This window comes from Podarcis melisellensis, assembly GCF_964234715.1.
Source record: "Podarcis melisellensis genome assembly, chromosome: 16".
Classification (NCBI taxonomy): Eukaryota; Metazoa; Chordata; class Lepidosauria; order Squamata; family Lacertidae; genus Podarcis; species Podarcis melisellensis.
In genome coordinates, this window is record NC_138533.1 from 40,002,357 (window position 1) to 40,023,579 (window position 21,223).

The 21,223-nt window shown below is 43.4% G+C and overlaps 1 protein-coding gene across 15 annotated transcripts in view; it reads right to left on the reverse strand.

Moving 5' to 3' along the window:
* CLIP1 (CAP-Gly domain containing linker protein 1) overlaps window positions 1-21,223 on the reverse strand; it is a 105,287-nt gene that overhangs the window by 32,638 nt on the left and 51,426 nt on the right. For 10 of the 15 annotated variants that reach the window (XM_081892885.1, XM_081892880.1, XM_081892875.1 and 7 more), the window contains 9 exons: window positions 19,419-20,363; window positions 17,690-17,806; window positions 16,551-16,608; window positions 16,321-16,404; window positions 15,360-15,516; window positions 7,926-8,091; window positions 7,192-7,407; window positions 2,351-4,636; window positions 1,045-1,182 (listed from right to left, as the gene is read on the reverse strand). In XM_081892885.1, coding sequence (XP_081749011.1) covers window positions 1,045-1,182; window positions 2,351-4,636; window positions 7,192-7,407; window positions 7,926-8,091; window positions 15,360-15,516; window positions 16,321-16,404; window positions 16,551-16,608; window positions 17,690-17,806; window positions 19,419-20,363 — 4,167 coding nt within the window. The remainder of the gene's footprint in view (window positions 1-1,044; window positions 1,183-2,350; window positions 4,637-7,191; window positions 7,408-7,925; window positions 8,092-15,359; window positions 15,517-16,320; window positions 16,405-16,550; window positions 16,609-17,689; window positions 17,807-19,418; window positions 20,364-21,223) is intronic. The other 5 variants (XM_081892879.1, XM_081892878.1, XM_081892876.1 and 2 more) reach the window with 4 other exon arrangements.

The following is a 21,223-nucleotide window of genomic DNA, read 5'->3' on the forward strand; positions in this document are numbered from 1 at the left end:
AGAGCTTGCTAGCAGCTGGTAAGCCTAGTCTGTTCACATGCACTCAGCACTGTGTTTTATTATGTAACAGATAATCTCCAGATGCTCTGTAAGAATTACAGAGCTGCTGGATTTTAATTTTAATTTTCAGCTATCTAGCAATCAACCATTGGCATTAGCTGACTTCAAGGTCCTGAGTGCTCTATGATCTCCAGTAGCATTGATGGCGCTGCTGTAGGGAACAGGGAACACCAGGCTGGGGAAACGCAGCTCCAGGACTTTCTTCCGTCCAGGGCAGCTGACACACCCTCCACAGTCCAGAAAGTGAACTGAGTAATAGGGAGGCTTTCAAGTTTAAGTGTTGTTTGTGGCCAATTAACAATACTGAAGGAAATCAGACTGTAAATAAAATAATCGGAGGCTGTGCACTGCTTTCCTTTTTATGGGTTTCCTACATCATGCTCCCAGGATAAGGGTCCAGAACCAGACATGGATGGGAAACTGCCTGAGATCTTGGAGAATTGTCACCACTCAGAGTAAACAGAATGGAGACCTCTGTCTGACTCTACATAAACCAGCTTCATTTGTTCCGAGGTAAAATTATTTACAGATACCACCAGAAGATACACATTCTCTATAATGTTCAGCACACTGGGGCAAGAAAAGGGAAAAGGGAGTGGCATTCCCTCTACCAAAGGCTACTAGGATTTAGGCTCTGGCCATTTGTCATTTGATAACGAAGAAGCTGCCTTGTGCCCGGGGGCAGTCCACCCAGTAACATCTGCTCTGAATGGCAGTGGCTTCTTCCTTATCATCTGCTATATGACCCCTTTTCTAAAATGGAAATGCCAGACACTGGGCCGGGGACCTCCCGCAAACAAAGCACCCATTCTGTCACTGAGCTACGGCCCCTTCCATCTCATGGTGACTGGATGCACTATTCAGAAACATTTCACTGACCTGCCCTTGGATACCCAGCTATCTGCAGGAGAGATTTAAGAACCAGGCTCTCCGGCTTTGAGTGACACACATTTTATCAAACAGCCAGGATTTGGGTTTGCTTACCTCCTTCTGCAGCTTCTGATTAGCCTGCCTGGAATCCTCCAGGGATGTCAAAGTTTCCATCTTCTCTTTATGAAGGACTTCCTTCTCTTTGGTCACCTGCTCAACTATCTGCAAAGCATCTTCTGCTGTTTGTGCAGTCTACGAGATAAAAAGCCACATCAAATCCTGTGCAAAACCATGGCAGACTCTGGATACAAATTTATAGATTGCCTACTCCACAGATTGTTCCTCAAGCCAATGGGATTTCTCTTTAGCAGCATGTAGAGGCCACATAAACTGACTGCAAGCCGCTTGCTAGTTGTAATCACAAGCACTCCATTTCTACCTGTGTTTGCATCCCAGAACTTTGCAAAATATATTGAATTAAATCTATCAGTCATCTTATTCCATGCACAAATTACAGTCCCATGCTAGTGTCAGTCTTCAGGTGAGACTGGTAGCCCTAATTATGCCATCCTTTTAAATTTTGTAAAAAAAAAAAAAGTAGTTCCAGCAATATTCACTACCAACGGATTTGTCATTTGTCCTCTTTGCACTTTCATAGTACTGAGATATCAGGACAGCAGCCCTGCATCTGAATTTGGTAGAAAACACTGAAGTTAAGAGATGGGGCAAATATATGGTTGCAAACTTTTAGTACTGTGATGCCTTTTGGGGAGCAAAGCAAAAGCTTCAGACCCAAGAAAGATGATCTGAAATAGTCCTTGGAATAAAAACTTTATGGTTTATGAAGCCCAGAGAGGAAGGTCTCAAAATTCCATTTTGTGCTCAGTTGGTAGAGAATGCAAAGCCTACTGTGAATAAAAAGATAACAGACATTGCCAAATCCTTTGTCACAGAAGCAATTCTGCTTGGACAGTGAGTGTCCTGCTGCCTTTTATCCAATTAAGAGTAAGAAGGCTTTGGAGGAAGTTTTAACAACTAATTTTTGGATAACAATTTGAGTTAACAATTTAAGAAGGTTACATGTGCCAATACATGTGTGTGTAATTTTAAGCTCCTGCAGATCTGGAAACCTGCCTTTTTATTCACAACTGAAAAATTGCCTTGCAACATTCAATAGCTGTGAGGCCCTTGAAAGTTGGGTGTGATATTTTCTCCTCCCCTGCCTGATTCTTACAGCAGGTGAGAGGTTTTTTTGATATTCACAAAGAGGTAAATTCTCTGTGAGCAAGATAATTAAGGAGGGTGTTCAGACTGAGCCAAGGTGCTGGATCGTGCAAAATTAAGTGCAGACACCGAAACAACTGGAGTTAGTGTTGGGTGTTAGTAACTATACTCGACTGATTTATCAGTGTCTTGATACCTCAAATCTTTGCATTACCGCATGTGCCTGAAGATTCTCGAATTCTTTCAGTTTCAAGATAAGCTCATCCTTTTCTTTCTGGAGCACCAGGTTTTTATTCTGAGATGCCAAGAGGCTGGCTGACAGCTCACTGTTGACCTGTGCTAGAAGTGTTACCTCCTCATGAAGCTTATAGTAGTCTTCAGAGAACTTTTCTTTCTCTTTCAAGATTTCTTCTTTTATTGTGATCAGATGTTTCTGCTCGGAAAGCAGAATCTCATTCTCCTGAAGAAGTTTAACACGTTCCAGTTCAGATGTTTCATGGCTGGAACGGAGATCTTCTAGGATCTTGGAGACGCAGCTGTGCAGTTCCTGGAGCTCAGCTTTGGACTTCGTCAATGCCACAAATTCACCCTTCAACTTCTCAATATTGGATGCGAGTTGATCTGTTTCGACCCTAAGGATCTCCTTTTCCTTCATAATTTCCTCCAGCTTAGATTCAGATTTTAACTTCTCTTGTTTCAGCTTATCCCTCTCAGCCAACAGCTCCTTGTTTTTGGATGTTAGCTGTTCCTTCTCACTCTCTAACTGGCTGACACTGTTATGAAGCTGTGTGTTCTCTACCACAAAGGACTCTTTTTCCAGCTTCCTACTGTCCCGTTCTATTATCAGATTATCATGGACTGTTTTGAACTCTTTATTCAACTTTTGACATTCCTCCTGCAACCGAACCTTCTCTTGGCTCAGTAGCTCTTTCTCAGAAGAACTGCTTTTAAATGAAGCTGCTAACAGTTGCTTGGCATGAAGCAAAGCAGAATACTCATTTTCTAACACTGTTTTGGCACTCTGGGTCTCTTTCAGGATTTTGGACAGCTCACACTTGTAGCTGGCAAGCTCTTGGTTTTCTTCCGTTTTTTGGTCAAGCTCTTGCTTCAAAGTTTCAACACTGCCCTGGAGTCTGGCCTTCTCTTGAGTGAGCATCCTCTTTGCAGAGATGTCCAATTCATGCTTCCTCTTCAAGTCGCATAGGGCTTTGGTCACAGACTGCTTCTCTGCCAGAAGCTCAGCACATTTTGCTTCCAGAATGGCCTTTTCCTTCAGAAGGTTCTCATTCTGCTTCTTGAGCTTTGAGGACTTCTGAGAAGCCAACTCCTTCTCTGCGCTCATCTGGCTTAGCTTTTCATTCAGCATCCTCTCGGTAAGAGTGGCATTTTCAGAGACATTAGCCAGCTTTTCAGAAAGGGCCTTGTTTTCATTCAAAAGCTCTTCTCTTTCACTTGAAAGTCTCCTCTCAGCAGAAAACAAGGCTTCCTTCTCTTGCAGCAACTGAATACATTCAGAGTCTGTTGACTCCCTACTGGCCTTGAACTCCTCTAGGAGCTTCGAAAGGCTGGCATGAGCAGCCTGCAGTTGAACCTTGTCTTTGCTAACCTTTTTCAGCTCCTTATTTGCTGCTTCTAGATCAGTGCGCAGGCCTTCACTTTTCACATCAAGCTTCTGCTTTTCATCTAGAGCCTGCTCTAAGCCTTTATGCAGCTCTTCCTGGCTTTTCAGGAGAGCCTCCTTATCTGACTGTAGATCCTGGCTAGTCTGCAATAGATTATCCCTTTCTCTTTTCAAAGCCACATTCTGGTTTTCGAGATCCAAGTGTTTCCCCAGAAGCAAGTCCCTCTCAGCAGCCAGGGAAGTGACTTCTTCAAGCAGCTCCTTTTGATCCCTGGCCATGTCTTCATAAGAACTCTTCAGCTTCTGAATGACGTCATCCTTATCTTTGAGAAGAGCAGCATTTTCCTCAGAAAGCTTTCTCTGACAATCCTGGAGCTCTTCCCTTTGGCAGACGTGCTTCTGACATTCCTGTGCCAAGGCATCTCTATGGGTCCGGAGCTCATCCACCTGGCAAAGGAGAGCCACCTTTGAGGTGCGTAGAGCATCATTCTCTCTAGTGATTTTAAGAAGATCATCTTGGGCTGCCTCTATTTCTAAGAGCAACTTTCCTTTCTCAGAAATTAATTCATCATTTTTAGTTTTTTCCTGCTGCGTTTTATTCTCAGCTTCTTGTTTCTCCTTTATGATTTTTTTGTTCTCCAGGTTAAGTTCTTCATTCACTGTCCAAAGCTTTTCCTGATCTTGTTTTAATAACCCAATCTTGGACTCCAACTCTACAAGTTTTGATAACAAGGAACCTTTTTCTAATTTTAAAGCATTCCCCTCCTGTGCCAAGGTTTCTTTCTCTGATATCAAAGCCCTCATCTCCTCTGACATTAGTTCAATCTCTTTTCTGGCTGCTGCTAACACAGAGGTTAAGGACTAAAGAAACAAAGGATGGGGAATAGGGAAACAAAAAACAAAAAATGAAGTCAAGCAGACTAGTGCAAAGTGTGGATTAAAGACAAATAGCGTTACTGTTGTTTTTTAAAAACAAAAGTATATAATGACACACACGCAGCCCTGCTGAATACTTCCAAATCCTTTTGAATGCTAAACAAATGCCATTATATTGAAATGTCTTAAGCTCACAAGTTGCATGGTCTTTAATAAACCTTTGAGCTCACAAATGATCACACAGCCCAACTATCAAATGAGTGCTTAAGGCAATGCAGCAGCTGGAATATAGAAGGGGATTCTAGCTAGACAAAAAGCTGTAATCATGTGTTTGCCAAGGCAGGTAAAAGTCTAACTTATTTAAAGGCAGCAAGATTAGATCCTTTGCTCAGTTTCAACATCTGCTGCAATGTCAAAATGAGATTTATATTTCAACATGAGCAGTAGTGATGGCACAATCTTTGGCCTACTCTTTGCAGCTGAAATATAACCCCCCCTTCCAATTTTGAGAGGAAAGAACTCTGCATGTTGTGCCTGGACAAGTTGTCAATGAACATGAAACCCAAAGAAACAAGGCTGAGCTGGTGAATGAGCGAGGGCACAACCACTGACCGATGGCACTCTGACAGGGGAAACTTCCCTGAACTGCTCCATAAGGAGAAGGGGATAGCTCAGTTGGTAGAGCATGAGACTCTTAATCTCAGGGCCATGGGTTTGAGCAAAAGATTCCTGCACTGCAGGGAGCGGACTAGATGACCCTCGTGGTCCCTTCGAACTCTATGATTCTGTTATGATAGCTAATGTTAAAAGTGTCCCATCTTTAAAAGGCATTTTCACCAGTTTGTGAGCTGGCTGTCATTCACTCAGCTCCAATTTAAAATGATTTTTTCTGAGGTGTTAAAGTCCTACAATGGTGGTATTAATGAAATGTCAAATAAAGGGGGAAAGCTCAGTAGTCTCAAAGTTTAATTTATATCAGCTTTGGTGACAATGCAAATCCATCCTTTAGAACATGGCAATTTACAGCTGTATTTCAAGTTTTTCTCCCCTATGTGGAGAGCATTTTATATGTATCTTATTGTAGTAATTAAATGCAAATAACCACATAGTCTTGGACCTCAGCTCATAGCCCTTTGGCCTGTGTGTCAACATATACATATGCAGCTACCAGTGTAATAAAACGTAAAGCTCAAAGCACATAGGCAATGCATAGGAGATGAACGCAAGGAACAATGTCAAGGAAATGCAAAAAATAAAATGTAGGCTATTCAAGTCACACTAAGGACAATGTGGAACACGGACAGCATTTTGCAGGGTATCAAGCAGTAAGAAATGCCAGTAAAACCCACCACCTCTAAAGCTTGTTTTGCCACTTCAAATGGGATAAGGGATTTTTAAGCATCCAATGAAAAGAATTTTTTAAAAAAGTAAAGTCAGTTACCTACAGAATAAGGGAATGAGAAATTACAGGACTACAAAGGATCTAGAATACATTTACTTCCTATGTCATTGAACTGGGCCTAATTGCACTTAAATTTATTCTTGGGAAGACTTTGTCCTTCTTGAAAATTTTAAAAGTAATAATACTGGGCATATTGCATCCTCCGAGCAGCTTCTCTTTCTAAAGAAAGGACATAAAATCTGTAGCCAACACCTGAGAATTACACTGGCCTGATGAACAAATACAAAAACCCTAATGCTCAAGTGTTGGTCACCTCTTGAGATATGAATTAGCTAATTAGCATTGACCTTTATGCAATTTAGTGACCCATAAGGCAGTGTCAGGCTTCATTTTGGAAGCGTCAACATCAAAGCCTCTCTGCAAACTGTACAGGAGTTCCTGTTCCCAGTGGTGGAGGAAGCCTCTCAGGCACCTGGTGCGGGGCGAGGGTGGGGCGAACCGCCCATGGGGGGGGCAAATTGCCCATAGGAACGGACGGGATGGGGCACATGGCGCCCATCCCCCCCCCCCGTTGTTTGCTTGCCTGCCTCCTCCAGCCATCCCACAACGCCCGACCCAGGGGGCAGGGCGATCATGCCTGGCTGGGGAGCATGATCTGGTGTTGCGACACAGCCTGGAAGTGCAATTTGGCGCTGTGGCCAGGCCGAGAGGCAAAGTTCGGTGCAGCGGCCCGGCCGGGGGGCATGATCTGGTGTTGAGGCCTGGCCGGGAGGCAGGATTTGTTTGGTGCGGCCCAGCAGGAGGTGCAACCTGGTGCGGATCCGCCGGGGGAGATTTTGTCACACCCTGCCCCGGCTTGATACCCGGGGCAGACCGCACCCCCCTTGCAACGCCCCTGCTTGTTCCATTAGGCTTGGGAAGCCAAAGTTCAGTCTGACAAGGTACCAGTCATACAGCTCCCTCATGGGTGAGTGGCTCAAAAATTGATGCCTTTCCCATGTCAGCTCGATGGGCTAGTCAGCTATGGACATATACTGACTTAAAAGAGCCATCAAGCAAATGCAGAGAGTTTGGGACAGTGTAATTGAGCCACCAAAAAAGTCCAAACTTTGGCTACCTGTTTCAGAGAAATACACACCTTTGCATGCTCTGCTTCCTTTTTCAGCTCCTTGGTCTGTTTTTCTAAGTCACTGTTCACCTTTTGTGCTGTTGTCAATAGCTGTTGCGTTTCCTGAAGTTGTTGCTTAAGCTCCTTGATGGCTGCATCATGCTTGGCAGCCATCTCTGAATGTGTTTTTTTGTGCGTTGTCTGCAGATCTTTATACTGATTTTGGCCAGTCAAAATTTTCTTCTCCTGTGAATACAGAGAGCCAATACAGTTCAGCAGAGTGTCCTGCTCCCTTCCTATACAGCTAGCCATGGTGTTCTGCAATTGCTTTCTCATCATGTAAGAGCACATTTTTCTTGAATTAGAGTTGAAAGAATAGCTGTGCTAAATCTAGCGTAAGCAGTGTCTTTGAAGCCTTGTGGTTTATTAGGTGTAAAATAGGTTGTGTGTGTGCGTGTGTGTGTGCGCGCGTGACAGAGAGAGAGCTTGAAGTAAGTAACATTGGTGTAATGGTTTCAAAGAGATGAAGAGTCAGCATCAGTGGTAAAGCAGCAATGTTTTGCAACATAAATATCTCAAGCTACAGAACGGCTAATTAGGTTTGAATGTTCTAAAGAGAGAGAAATTGAGTTAGCAGGAGCAGTGATGCATTTATTCCCAGCATCACTATTTACTTGAGCCATCAGTAGAGAGCAAGAATGCTTGTGCTGGCCTATAGTTGCTTCCTGGCCGCTCTGGAGAAATGCCCATGCAGCTGCTCTTACCAGGTTGCTTAATTTGTCCTGCATCTTTTGCAGTTCAGCCTGATGCTTCTTGTGCGCTTCCTGTTGCTCCTCTTCAGCTTTACGTGTCGCCTGCTCCAAATTTTCCTGCAGCTGAGAAGCTCTCTCACTTGCCTTGGTGAGCTGAAGCTGAAGTTCCTCTAGCTGCCTAAAATGAATCATAACCAAAAAGAAAGAGTCAACTCTTGTAAGCCTGTGCTTCATAGCACAAAAGCATTATCTTCCTTTAAAAAATGGCACCAACCTGAGAGGTACCGGAACTGAGTTCCCCCAAGTTCCTGCTGCAAAAAAAGCCCTGCGTGTCCCTATGTGTCTGTTCTTACCCTTGCTTTTCCCTTTCCTCCCTCCATTGTCTTCCCCTCCAAGAATAGATGGCAAAGTCCATAGGGCAGGGTCAGGTTGTTGTTTTTATACTGTGACCATGTTGCTTTTTTAGGGTGCAAAGAACAAAAACAATTTGAATTTTGCTTACACACTTTTGAATTTCAGGTCGAATGGCAGCAGACAGTGCAGGTATCACTACCCACTGATCATACAAGTGGACATGTGAAAATGTTTTGCAGAGGAGCAGTAGAGCAAAGAGAAGCATATGCTTCCATTTTCTACCTCCCTCTGCATTCCCTTGCCGTAATTTACAGATGTAAACTAGATACAGGTTTACAAAGAATTCAAGGAAGCTTCAAGCCTCGAGCTAAACAGAAGCAAACAAAATAAAAGAGCCTGGCTGCTTTATCAGACCAAGGGCCCCATTCAGTCCAGTATCTTGTCCTCACAGCTGCTGACCAGATGTCTCTAGGAAGCCCACGAGCAGGAAGTCAGTCCCATCCTACTGTTGTTCTTCAGCCATTCTTATTTAGACAAGCCGACCTTATCATTACTACGGAAAACCCCAAAGAAAGTTTACCAAAAGTGACTGAGATAAATAAAAATCAAACAAAAGAATTTGGACAAGCGGCTGGTTTTCAAATTAACTGTAAAAAAACCACAAATTTGTTAGTTAAAAATATGGGGCCAGAGGAAAAAACCGAAATAAAACCTTTCAGGAAGAAAAAGATAATAAATTAAGCCTAAAGAAATTTGAGATCTGAGCACAACTAACTGGCTCCAATATTTTCAACATAATGAAATATTTAGAAAAGACAAACAAAAAGGTTTTGCAACAGAGCTATCAAGATTAGAGAAAGATTTAATTCAATCGAAAGAAAAACTTTTATCCAAAATGTATAAACGCCTCCTTGATTGGGTGGGAAGTCAAGGAGGAGGAGGTAAAATCAGTTATGGTTCGATGGGCCCAGGACTTCAGTTATAATATCCAAATGGAGGCGTGGGAAAGACTTTGGAAGGTAGACATAAAATTCACGGCATGTAAATTTCTGGAAGAATTTCTTAAAGAAAATCTGATTAAAATGTTTTACCAATGGTACCTGACTCCGGCCAAATCAGCCAAATTGTATAAAAGAAAGCGCCTTCATGGATCACTGCCTTGCCATGGCAAAGGGGCTTGAATAACTCAGAGAAGCTATGAGCTATGCCGTGCAGGGCCACCCAAGATGGACAGGTCATAGTGAAGAGTTTTGACCAAATGTGATCCACCTGGAGCAGGAACCGGCAAGCCACTCCAGTATCCCTGCCAATAAAACTCTATAGACAAAGACAACAGGCATATAAAAGTTAAGATGCTGGAAGATGAGCCCCTCAGGTCAAAAGGCATCCAACATGCTACTGAGGAAGAGCGGAGGACAAGTACAAGTAGATCCAGAGCTGATGAAGCGGCTGGGCCAAAGCCGAAAAGGACGCTCAGTTGTGGATATGCCTGGAAGCGAAAGTAAAGTCCAATGATGTAAAGAAAAATATTGCATAGGAACCTGAAATGTAAGAACCATGAACCTGGGTAAGTTGGATGTGGTCAAAAATGAGATGGCAAGAATAAATATTGACATCCTGGGCATCAGTGAATTAAAATGGACGGGAATGGGTGAATTCAGTTTGGATGACCATCTACTACTGTGGGCAAGAATCCCGTATAAAAAATGGAGTGGCTCTCATAGTCAACAAAAGAGTGGCGAAAGCTGTACTGGGATGCAATCTCAAAAATGATAGAATGATCTCAATACGAATCCAAGGCAGACCTTTTAACATCACAGTAATCCAACTTGCTGATCGAAAGGTCGGCGGTTCGAATCCCTGCTGCGGGGTGCGCTCCCGCTGCTCGGTCCCAGCGCCTGCCAACCTAGCAGTTCGAAAGCACCTCCGGGTGCAAGTAGATAAATAGGGACCGCTTACCAGCGGGAAGGTAAACGGCGTTTCCGTGTGCAGCTCTGGCGAGCCAGAGCAGCGATGTCACACTGGCCATGTGACCCGGAAGTGTCTCCGGACAGCGCTGGCCCCTGGCCTCTTAAGTGAGATGGGCGCACAACCCCAGAGTCTGTCAAGACTGGCCCGTACGGGCAGGGGTACCTTTACCTTTACCTTTACTCCAACTTTATGCACCAACTACTGGTGCTGAAGAAACTGAAACTGACCAATTCTATGAAGACTTACAACACCTTATAGAAGTTACACTAAAGAAGGATGTTCTTCTCATTATTGGGGATTGGAATGTTAAAGTAGGGAATCAAGAGATAAAAGGAACAACTGGCAAGTTTGGCCTTGGAGATCAAAACGAAGCAGGGCAAAGGCTGAGAGTTCTGTCAAGGGAACAAGCTGGTCATCACAAACACGCTTTTCCAACAACACAAGAGACGACTCTACACATGGACATCACCAGGTGGGCAGCATCGAAATCAGATTGATTATATTCTCTGCAGCCAAAGATGGAGAAGCTCTATACCAGTGTTTCCCAACCTTTTTTGGGCAAAGGCACACTTGTTTCATGAAAAAAATCTCGAGGCACACCACCATGACAGAGGGGGAAAGGCCACTTTTTACTTATGTAAAAAAAATTAAAAAAATAGTAACAGCATAGAAGGTAATGGTTATCTCTTTGATGTCTGATGGGAGGGCATTCCACAGGGCGGGCGCCACTACTGAGAAGGCCCTCTGCCTCGTTCCCTGTAACCTCACTTTTCACAGTGAGGGAATTGTCAGAAGGCCCTTGGCACTGGATCTCAGTGTCTGGGCTGAACGATGGTGGCGGAGACGCTACTTCAGGTATACTGGACCAAAACCGCTTAGGGCTTTAAAGGTCAGCACCAACACTTTGAATTGTGCTCGGAAAGGTACTGGGAGCCAATGTAGGTCTTTCAAGACTGTCATTACGTGGTCTCGGCGGCAGGTAGCAGCGCTCACAGCTTACGGACTGCACCGTGTAACAGGTGTCTGGCCCAGCAGCCTAAGGCAGACAAGCCACTGAAACAGGCATTCAGAATCCATTCATTTCATAAAACCTGCAGGGCTCAATCTCTGTGTTTGTGTATGTGTGTGTTTCTGTTTTGCCCAAGGGTCTGGGGGTGGGAGAGAGCTCTTTAGCATGATGCTTTTAAAACAATTAAATTATCAACAAACAAACCTGATGATACGAATAGCAACGTCAGGTGCTACCGGGGGGGGGGGGAGAAGGGGGCCTACTCGGAAGTAAATACTGCGTCCAGGCGCAATTAGCGCTGATTTAAGGTGCACCAAGACTGCCTAAAAACCTCACCAAAGAAATGCAACAAAGCGCTTCGTTGCAGAGGGGAGAGTTTGTGCACCGTGGAGGCTGGAGGGCTTCTATTCTACATGCGGGGGTTGGGGGGGCGAGGAAAATGTGCTCCGTGGGGGGGCGGGGAAGGCAAGAAAAGGAGCTGAGCTCTAACTATAGGCTCCCACGCTTGAGCACGCCCGACTCGGTGGGGCGGACCACCCTCTCTCCTGGAGGAGGAAGAGGAGGAGGAGATTCCCATCCACGGCGTGGCCTCCCGCGCTCCTGATCGGGAAATCTCTGCAGCCCAAGACTCTCCGCGAGGCAGCTCCTCCCTTCCTGCCTTGAGCCGCCGCCAGCCGCGCCCCCCTCCCCAGTTATCTGCTGCCTGCCAAGCCCCGCCCCTCTTCATTGTCCTCCCCTTCTGTTTATTTCCCTTCCTCCATCCCTCGCTTTTTTCCCTCTCTTTCCTTTTTTTTAAAAAAAAATTCTCTTCCTCTTCTTTTTCCCCACCCTTTCTTTTTTCTCTTTCTCCCCCCCCCCCCCGCCCTCCTGGGTTAAAGGATTTGAGCAATGGGTCTGGAGGTGGAGCTCGTCGGAGGATTAGCCCGACTCGCCCGCCTCCCTCCCACGGCACACTAGGCAACGTCCGGCGGCACACTAGTGTGCCGCGGAACACCGGTTGGGAAACACTGCTCTATACAGTCAGCAAAAACAAGGCCTGGAGCTGACTGTGGCTCAGATCATCAGCTTCTTAGAAAAACCACTGGGCCGGTAAGATACAATCTAAATCAAATCCCTTATGAATACACAGTGGAAGTGAGGAACAGGTTTAAGGGTTTAGATTTGGTGGACAGAGTGCCTGAAGAACTATGGATGGAGGCTCACAACATTATACAGGAGGCAGCAATGAAAACCATCCCAATGAAAAGGAAACGCAAGAAAGCAAAGTGGCTGTCCAACGAGGCCTTACAAATAGCGGGGGAGAGAAGGCAAGCAAAATGCGAGGGAGATAGTGAAAGATACAGGAAATTGAATGCAGATTTCCAAAAAATAGCAAGGAGAGACAAGAAGGCCTTCTTAAACGAGCAATGCAAAGAAATAGAGGAAAACAACAGAATGGGAAGAACCAGAGATCTGTTCAAGAAAATTAGAGATATGAAAGGAACATTTCGTACAAAGATTACCATAATAAAGGACAAAAGTGGTAAGGACCTAACAGAAGCAGAAGACATCAAGAAGAGGTGGCAAGAATACACAGAGGAATTATACCAGAAAGATATGGATGTCTCGTACACCCCAGGTAGTGTGGTTGCTGACCTTGAGCCAGACATCCTGGAGAGTGAAGTGAAATGGGCCTTAGAAAGCACTGCAAATAACAAGGCCAGTGGAAGTGATGATATTCCAGCTGAACTATTTAAAATTTTAAAAGATGATGCTGTTAAGGTGCTACACTCAAAATGCCAGCAAATTTGGAAAACTCAGCAGTGGCCAGAGGATTGGAGAAGATCAGTCTACATCCCAATCCCAAAGAAGGGCAGTGCCAAAGAATGCTCCAACTACCGCACAATTGTACTCATTTCACACGCTAGCAAGGTTATGCTTAAAATTCTACAAGGCAGGCTCAAGCAGTATGTGGACCGAGAACTCCCAGAAGTGCAAGCTGGATTTAGAAGAGGCAGAGGAACCAGAGACCAAATTGCAAACATGCGCTGGATTATGGAGAAAGCTAGAGAGTTCCAGAAAGACATCTACTTCTGCTTCATTGACTATGCAAAAGCCTTTGACTGTGTCGACCACAACAAACTATGGCAAGTGCCATAGCAAACTATGGGAGTGCCTGATCACCTCATTTGTCTCCTGAGAAATCTCTACGTGGGACAAGAAGCTACAGTTAGAACTGGATATGGAACAACTGATTGGTTCAAAATTGGGAAAGGAGTACGACAAGGCTGTATATTGTCTCCCTGCTTATTTAACTTATATGCAGAATTCATCATGCGAAAGGCTGGGCTGGATGAATCCCTAGCCAGAATTAAGATTGCCGGAAGAAATATCAACAACCTCAGATATGCAGATGACACAACCTTGATGGCAGAAAGTGAGGAGGAATTAACCTTTTAATGAGGGTGAAAGAGGAGAGCGCAAAATATGGTCTGAAGATCAATATCAAAAAACGAAGATCACGGCCACTGGGCCCATCACCTCCTGGCAAATAGAAGGGGAAGAAATGGAGGTAGTGAGAGATTTTAAAAGACACCTGCGTCTTGGGAGAAAAGCAATGACAAACCTAGACAGCATCTTAAAAAGCAGAGTGTAGATGATAGAATATATAGAACTAGCCAAAATGACTGGAAGTTTTAGAGATGATTCAAAATAGAGATTAAATAAAGAATGGAATGTCTTTAAAGAGTATTTACAGATATATTGTTAAAATTTAAATGCTTTGATGAGTTTAGACTGAACTTTGCAGGACAGTATGGAATACGAATAAATCAAGTGATAATTAAAATCAAGAAGTGATAATACGATATTGAAACAATATTGAAACAATACTTTAAAAACATGCAGAAATCATTCCTGGCCATACCCTAGATTCCTTGGCAACCAGCATGTCCGCACAAGGGACACCTATTTTGCTGGGGGCAGAGCGATAAATATTTCTTCTGTTGAAGCAGACCATTTGTCCATTTAACCCAATACCGCTCTACAGGTCTTGATCCAAAGGTCTTTCCCCATCTGTGCTTCTGAATATCCTTCTAACTCCATCTTTGGGAGGGAATGTAGCCCAGCGCTAGAGTACATAACACATTGGGTTGGGCAATATCTGGTTTTCAACATTGTGACATATCACCAGCTAACCATCGTGATATAGTGATATATCATGATGTCTGAAATAACACTGAGAAGGGCTGAAAAAGCGGCTGGGCTGTGGAGGGAGGAGTGACCAGGAGGGAAGGAAGGAGGTTGCCTGCTTGCTCGGGTGAAGGAGCTCCTCCTCCCTCCCTCTGCAGCCTGGCCTCAGCCGAGGGGAGCCGGAGAAGGTGCTCCATCCGCCTGCCTGCACCTTTGGCAGCCTCTTCCCTCCTGGCTGGCTGCAGGAAGAGCAACCAACCGAAAGGAAAGAGGCAGCCCACTTGCTCAGGCAAAGGCAAACACACAGGCAGGTGAGCAGCCACTTTGAACTGGCAATAAATTGCGGCTCACCGGCCGCTGCCAGCACAGTAGAGGCAGGCAGGCAGGCAGACAGCTGGGAGTTAAATGCACTGTGCTGGCAGTGGCTAGGAAGCCGTGATATATTGCTAGCTCAAAATGTCTGAAACCAGTATCGCAATCTGAATTTCATTCCAGTTTCAGACGATGAACTGAAATATCACCCAGCTCTAATGACATGCATGCAGACTGTTCTGCTTCCAGGATCTCCAGACAGGGCTGGGAAGGACCTTCAACTTGAGGAAGCTTTCTGAACCTGAGATGCCAAGAACTGACTTCCGCAGGTGATCTGCCACTGAGATCCCCACCCACCTTGCTCTAAGGTTTGCTTTGCTTACTAGCCAAAACACATGCAACAAAACAAAACAAAATTCCTTGGTTAATGTTGCCCACATTCCTTGGGTTGAAATCAACAGACCACACATGAGGAACAGTTTAGAAGTATTATAACTCAAGAGCCAGATGCACAACTAAAGAGAGTTTGGTAAGATGAACTCATCCTCCTCAAAACGAAATCAGAGAAAATGCACAGCTCCTGGCAACCAGGTCAAGGATAGCAGAAAGTGCCAGGAAAGGTAAATTACTTCTCTTTTTGCCGGAGATCATCATTCATCTTTGTAAGCTGTGAAGAACTGTCTCCTGAGGATTTCATTATTTCGGCTATATCGTTTTGGAGTTTGGCTTTAGCCTCGATCAGTTGGCGCTCTCTCTCTTCTCTTTCTTTCATTTTCTTCTCCATGGCTGAACAAGGAAGAAAAGTGATCAACCAAGTACATAAACAGTATATTCAAAAACAAACCACATGCCCTGAAGACATAAGAGATGGAAAGCAAAAACTTTAATGTAAAGTAAAGATCTATCTGTCTATCTAATCTCCAAGAATGCAGCTGACTTCAAATGGAAAGTTACATGTGGAGTTTCAAACTTGGAATTGAATGTAAACGACAACAAAAGCTTTGACCAACAGGATGAATAGCACAAAAGCAAAAGTCTATCTGGAGTTAAGCAACTCTGGAGAAATCCTGCAAAAGAAAAACTTGTTTTTTTCAGTGGAGGCAGGACAGAATCAGAGAGGGGCTTCTGCTAGTATGAAAAATAGTTTGCAAAGCCCCGTCTCAGAGGGTGGATGGGAGCCGACCACTAGGAAGGAGAGGAGTACCAGCAAGTCCAGTCCAGAGGCTGAGGAAAGTGGGCAGAGACGAGGGGTCCTGGGAAGGGGATCTGACCTTCCAGCAATGTTGTCTAGATCTAGGGTGGCGACAAATGTCTAAGCAGCCAGGAGGCTAAACTTCAAGATCTAGGCTTCATTTTCAAGAGGCCAGGTGTCACATGCCCTGTGGTGGATTTCTTGATGCTGTTTTTAGAATTGTCTTTCAGGTTGCATTAAAGGTAGGATAAAATTACCAAAAATAAACCTGTAACATTCCTGTTGTTTGTCTAGAATTTATGAATAAAATAAAATGTGCCACATGTAATGGTTGGAACATCACATGAAAATGTACTATAAAAAAACCCCAATATTTCAACCTAGTCACCTTCTCTTACCTGCCAAGTTAGATCTCAGCTGATCCAGTTCAGATGACATGTGTGCAAATTGTTGTTCTTTTTGGTTTAGTTTTTCAACAGTTTCTATGGGAATAAAATGTTAGCACTGGTTAGATTTTTAAACAATGTCACATTACATTTAGAATAAGGCATGTATGATAAAAGGAAGCAATTCTGTCTGTCTGCCACACTCATTTAAAAAGATTTAATTGCATTCTTAGGAACCATACCTTGCATAGATTTTTGTATACTTTCTGCCTCATCACCAGCCTCAGTAAATTTTTCTTTCTGGGAGGTAGGGGGAAAAAAAATCACATTTAACCATTTGGCTTAATATGGTAAGGTACTACATTGATTTTTTTAAAGATATACTGTAATTGGTTCAATACACCTTTAAGCCAACAACACAGGATCTTCACAGCACCTCATTCTTCTTTACAGGGCATGTGAAAAGGACATGAAGTCACCTGAAAACTGTGGACAACAGAATGACCTTTGCTACAGACCAATGGAGAAAACTCTGACTTGGTGTATTTCGAGTCTGAGAGAGCATCTGGGAAGCAGAACTCCTCCTTAGTTTATGTTAAAACCAACAGCTTTGGGTTTTCCCAAATCTGTAACATGTGGGCTGTTGCACAGAGAGATGCCTGTACCCTATTGAATGATGTGCTGTTATAAAGAAAAAAACATTATGGACCATGTGTTGTTATAACACTTTTCTTGGTCTGTGGCAATTGCCACTTAGTCCAACATCACACTTATCAATAAGTGCACAATAGACCGGGAGGCACGAGGAGTGAGTACATCGTTGCTTCTATTTTCAGATGTAAGTGTCTGTGTGGAGTGTCAGCCACTAATGGATATGTCTTTGCTTTCTGTCAGATGCTCATAAGGGCTGCAGCCCAGCACTGGGACCCATGTTTTGCATGCAACTAATTGTGCTGCAGACTGCATAGAAAGAGCAGTGGTCCTACTCTATACAATGCAGCTTCCTAGGTTAATAAAATATTGAGCTTTTAATACTCCAAAAATTGCAGTGACCCTGAGAAAGGCAGACCAGCAACATGTGGACCATGAGCAACGAGTGGGAAACAAAAGACATGGCTCTTGCCCAGATACAAAGATACCAGTGGAATCCAATAGATGGTGCAGAAAGGCACTTCATTGTGTTTTTAGGATTTACTACAAGGCAACATTTCAAGCCACAGAGTTTTAATCAACAAGAGAGCTAATATTTTCCCGTCCAATTTTGCCAAAGACACAGGTGGATGTAAAGATGACTAGATCTGAAACTTCCAATAAATCCCAATTATAAAAGCCGCAAAGCATAGCTCAGGGGGTGCAGGTGAAATTTCCACCAGCTACTTACCAAATCTTCAAGCTCCTTTCCCAAAGAATCTTTAAGCTGATTTACTTCACCCAAGTGATTTTCAAGATCAAGAATCTTTTGCTCTTTCGCTTGTAGTTCTTTGACCAGACTAACAGCCTAGCAAGGATTATTATGTTGTGTGAAAATAAAAGAGTTACAAAAGGACAAAACAAAGGATTTTGTTGAAGTATTAAATAATAATAAAAAGGAGTTAATATTAATAATAAAAAGTATTAAAAATAATAAAAATAAACAAAATGCATGAATATAAACTAAACAGAAAATGGTATGTAAACTAAATTAGAATTGTGTTCAGAAGTATCATGTATATTTTCATTTTTGCATTAGGAATATAATCATGATTACTGAATTTTTTAAATTGTCTTAGTAAATACTAAATACTAAATGGCTAGTCCACTGAAATTAATGGGGCCTACTTCTGATCTTAAGATTGTGCAAGTATTTGCTTTGATCACACTGTGAAACAATAAGCATTTGTGACATTGGACATACATTCATTCCCATGATTGAAATTATGGTCAGTTGCAGAGGTCATGAACAGCCTTCTCATGATAAAGGTTTAACTGTTCAACTTGCAGGAAACCTGCAATTCCACAGGACTTTAAAAAACAATTGATGCCTGAAAGGAAATATGTAAAAGCTAGTATCTAAGTTATCATGTGAGGAAGTTTTGTGATAGGGCATTACAAGCACTGTTATTATCACAGTGTTTAATTGTGCAAGAAGGAAACCTGCTAGCTATTTGCTCTAGTTGGAACTTGTAAATCCTGAGAGCACCTGGTGCTACAGCACTGCTAAAGCTAAGCAGGTGTCCACATGCTCAGTAGCTGCACAAAGCACCACTAGGAGCCTTGCATAACTAAGAACAATAAATAACTAGGAAAATCAAAACCTATTTTTTTCCTAATTCAAGAAAAACAACCTCTCTCTCTTAAAGATCTTTCACCTCTCTCATAGGGAAATATAGTATTTCTGTTGTTGCTATAATATTATTCTATATACTGCTTATATGCCAAAATGGCTTCTCGGTCAAGGCAGAGGATGGAGGGAGCATTGGAGCCCAACACTTCCTCTGCATCTCACCCTGGGCAGAATTCCCAGGAGCCAATAAGCAGTTCAGGCAGACTCTGAACTCTGGAGTTGCAACAAGCAGATTTCTAGACTGGATTAAAACTCTGGTAGGTTGCAATACAAACAGGAAGTGTCCTCATTGCTGCCTGAATAGTTAACACATATACCAAAATAGTACTCAAAATAAAAACACATCTAGCCCACCATCCTATTTTTCCATAGTGGCCAACCACAAGCCCACAGCAGGCCCATAAGCAAAACATGGGCATAAATGCATTTTCCTGCTGTTGGTTCCCAGCAACTGGAATTCAAACCAGCAGGCAGCATCTAGCCATCATGACTAGTAGCCATTGACATTTATCCTTCAAGACATCGCCTAATCACCATCTAAAGCCATCTAAGCTGTGGCCCTGACAGCCGTCTTGTGGCAGCAACGACATAGTTTATGCACTGCATGAAGGACTTTGTTCTGTCTGCCCACTGATAGATACGTTTTATGTCCAGATTTTTAAAAACCCATCACTAAATAATATTTCATAACACCCTTTCTCTAAGAACAGACTACCACAAAACAGCATAAATAAAAGTTTTTTTAAAAATGAAAAAAATAAATGGATGGATGGATGTTGGTACAAACCTGGCTACTTTCATTATTCCTGTCATTCTCTAAACTCTGTATCTTTTTTTCAGCTGCCTCAAGCTCCTTGCTAAGCTTCTCCAGCTCCAGTTTACCCTCAGAACTTGCCATCTGAAGAGCATCTAGTTCCAAGAGCTTTGTTTCAGTGCCTTTGATCTTTGCTTTAAGATTATCAATCTCCTTGGCTTGTTCTGTGCACCTGGCCTGGAGCCCCTCTAGCGTCTTTACCTTTATCTCGGCCTCCTGCAACTTGTTCAGCGTGTCTTCCATTTCCACCAAATGCTGATCTTCAGCACTTTCTAATTTGGTGTTCAAGACCTCCAAGCTTCTCTCCTTGTCCTCTGTGACTTCCAGCAGCTTCTCTTTCAGAGTTTCAACCTCCTTCAGGAGATGCAGCCTCTCGTTTTCCTGCTTTAGTTTCAGGTTGGATGTTTCGCGCTGATGCTCCACTCTCATCTTCTCAATCTGGGTCTTGAGCTCTGCAAATTCAGCTGTCTGAGCCCCAACTCCTTTGCTGAAAGAGGTCTTCAGCTCTTCCATTGCTTGATGATGTGAAGCAACGGCAGACTCCAGCTTGGATTTCCATAACTCAATCACATCTGAATTCTCCTTGTGGGCAGCATCCAGCTTCATTTTCAGGGACTCGTTCTCTTTCAACATCTTTTCATTGGATGCCAACAAGGTTTTAATTTCCTTATGGAATGACTCTTCACTGATTCCAACCTTCTCTTTCAGTGACTTCACCTCATCCTGATGCTCCTTGCTTAGCAGTGCCATCTTCTCTTGCAGTGTGCTGATTTCTTGCAGCAGTGAGAGAGACGTGTCCACATTGCTGACTGGCTTACTGGACTCTAATCTTGCTCGTAACTCAGTTACTTCTTTTTGCCGCAGTACTAGATCTCTTTCCAGTTCCATTATCCTAGATTTTTCTGATACAGTGGCCACCTAGCATCAGAAGCATTAAAAAAAAACAAAGGAGGGCAGAAATGGTTAAAACAGTGGATTTCATTTAAGAGTGGAGAGGTTTGCTGATCACTTCCTCAGGACAGTAACTTGGCTTTTCTAGCACTTCCCAGGAGGGTTTCTGGAAGGTTAACTAAATCTTGGCAATCTACCGTATTTTTCGCTCTCTAACACGCACCCGACCATAACACGCACGTAGTTTTTAGAGGAGGAAAATCCGTAGGCATGCCACCCATAGGCATTCCCTCCATAACACGCACAGAGGAAAAAAGTGAGTGTTATGGTGCAAAAAATACAGTATTTTAAATTTCCACCTTTGGTGATATTGCAAATTGAAGTCAAGGAATGATAAATTAAAACCTACTGAACATGTGCCTATAACAGCTTCATGACCATCATTTAGTTGTTCTTTTAAAAAAGTCTTTGCCTCCAAAAGCACATAGTTCTCAGGTATATTAAAAATTACACTTTAGCTCCAACTGATCTGTAGGTTATCTGACTGAAGTTAGTGATAATACAAAACAGGTTAAGTCAAAAGCTTAGAACGGCAGCACATTTTGACAGTTTGTAAAGCACAAGGCAGATCTAGCTCTGGCTGGAACTGGAGGCAGAATGTGGTCATGGCCCTTTCAACCGTACTAAAAGGGGCCTTAGATTAACATTTCCTTTACATTTTTAGGATTATACTAAAAACGTATACAGTGGAACCTTGAGTTGTGGACGTTATCCGTCCCAGAGGCACGTCCACAACTCAAAGCTTTCGCATCCAGAAGTGCCATGTCTGCGCACATGAGTGGCATGATTTAGCACTTCTGCACATGCGCGAGCGGCAAAACCAGGAA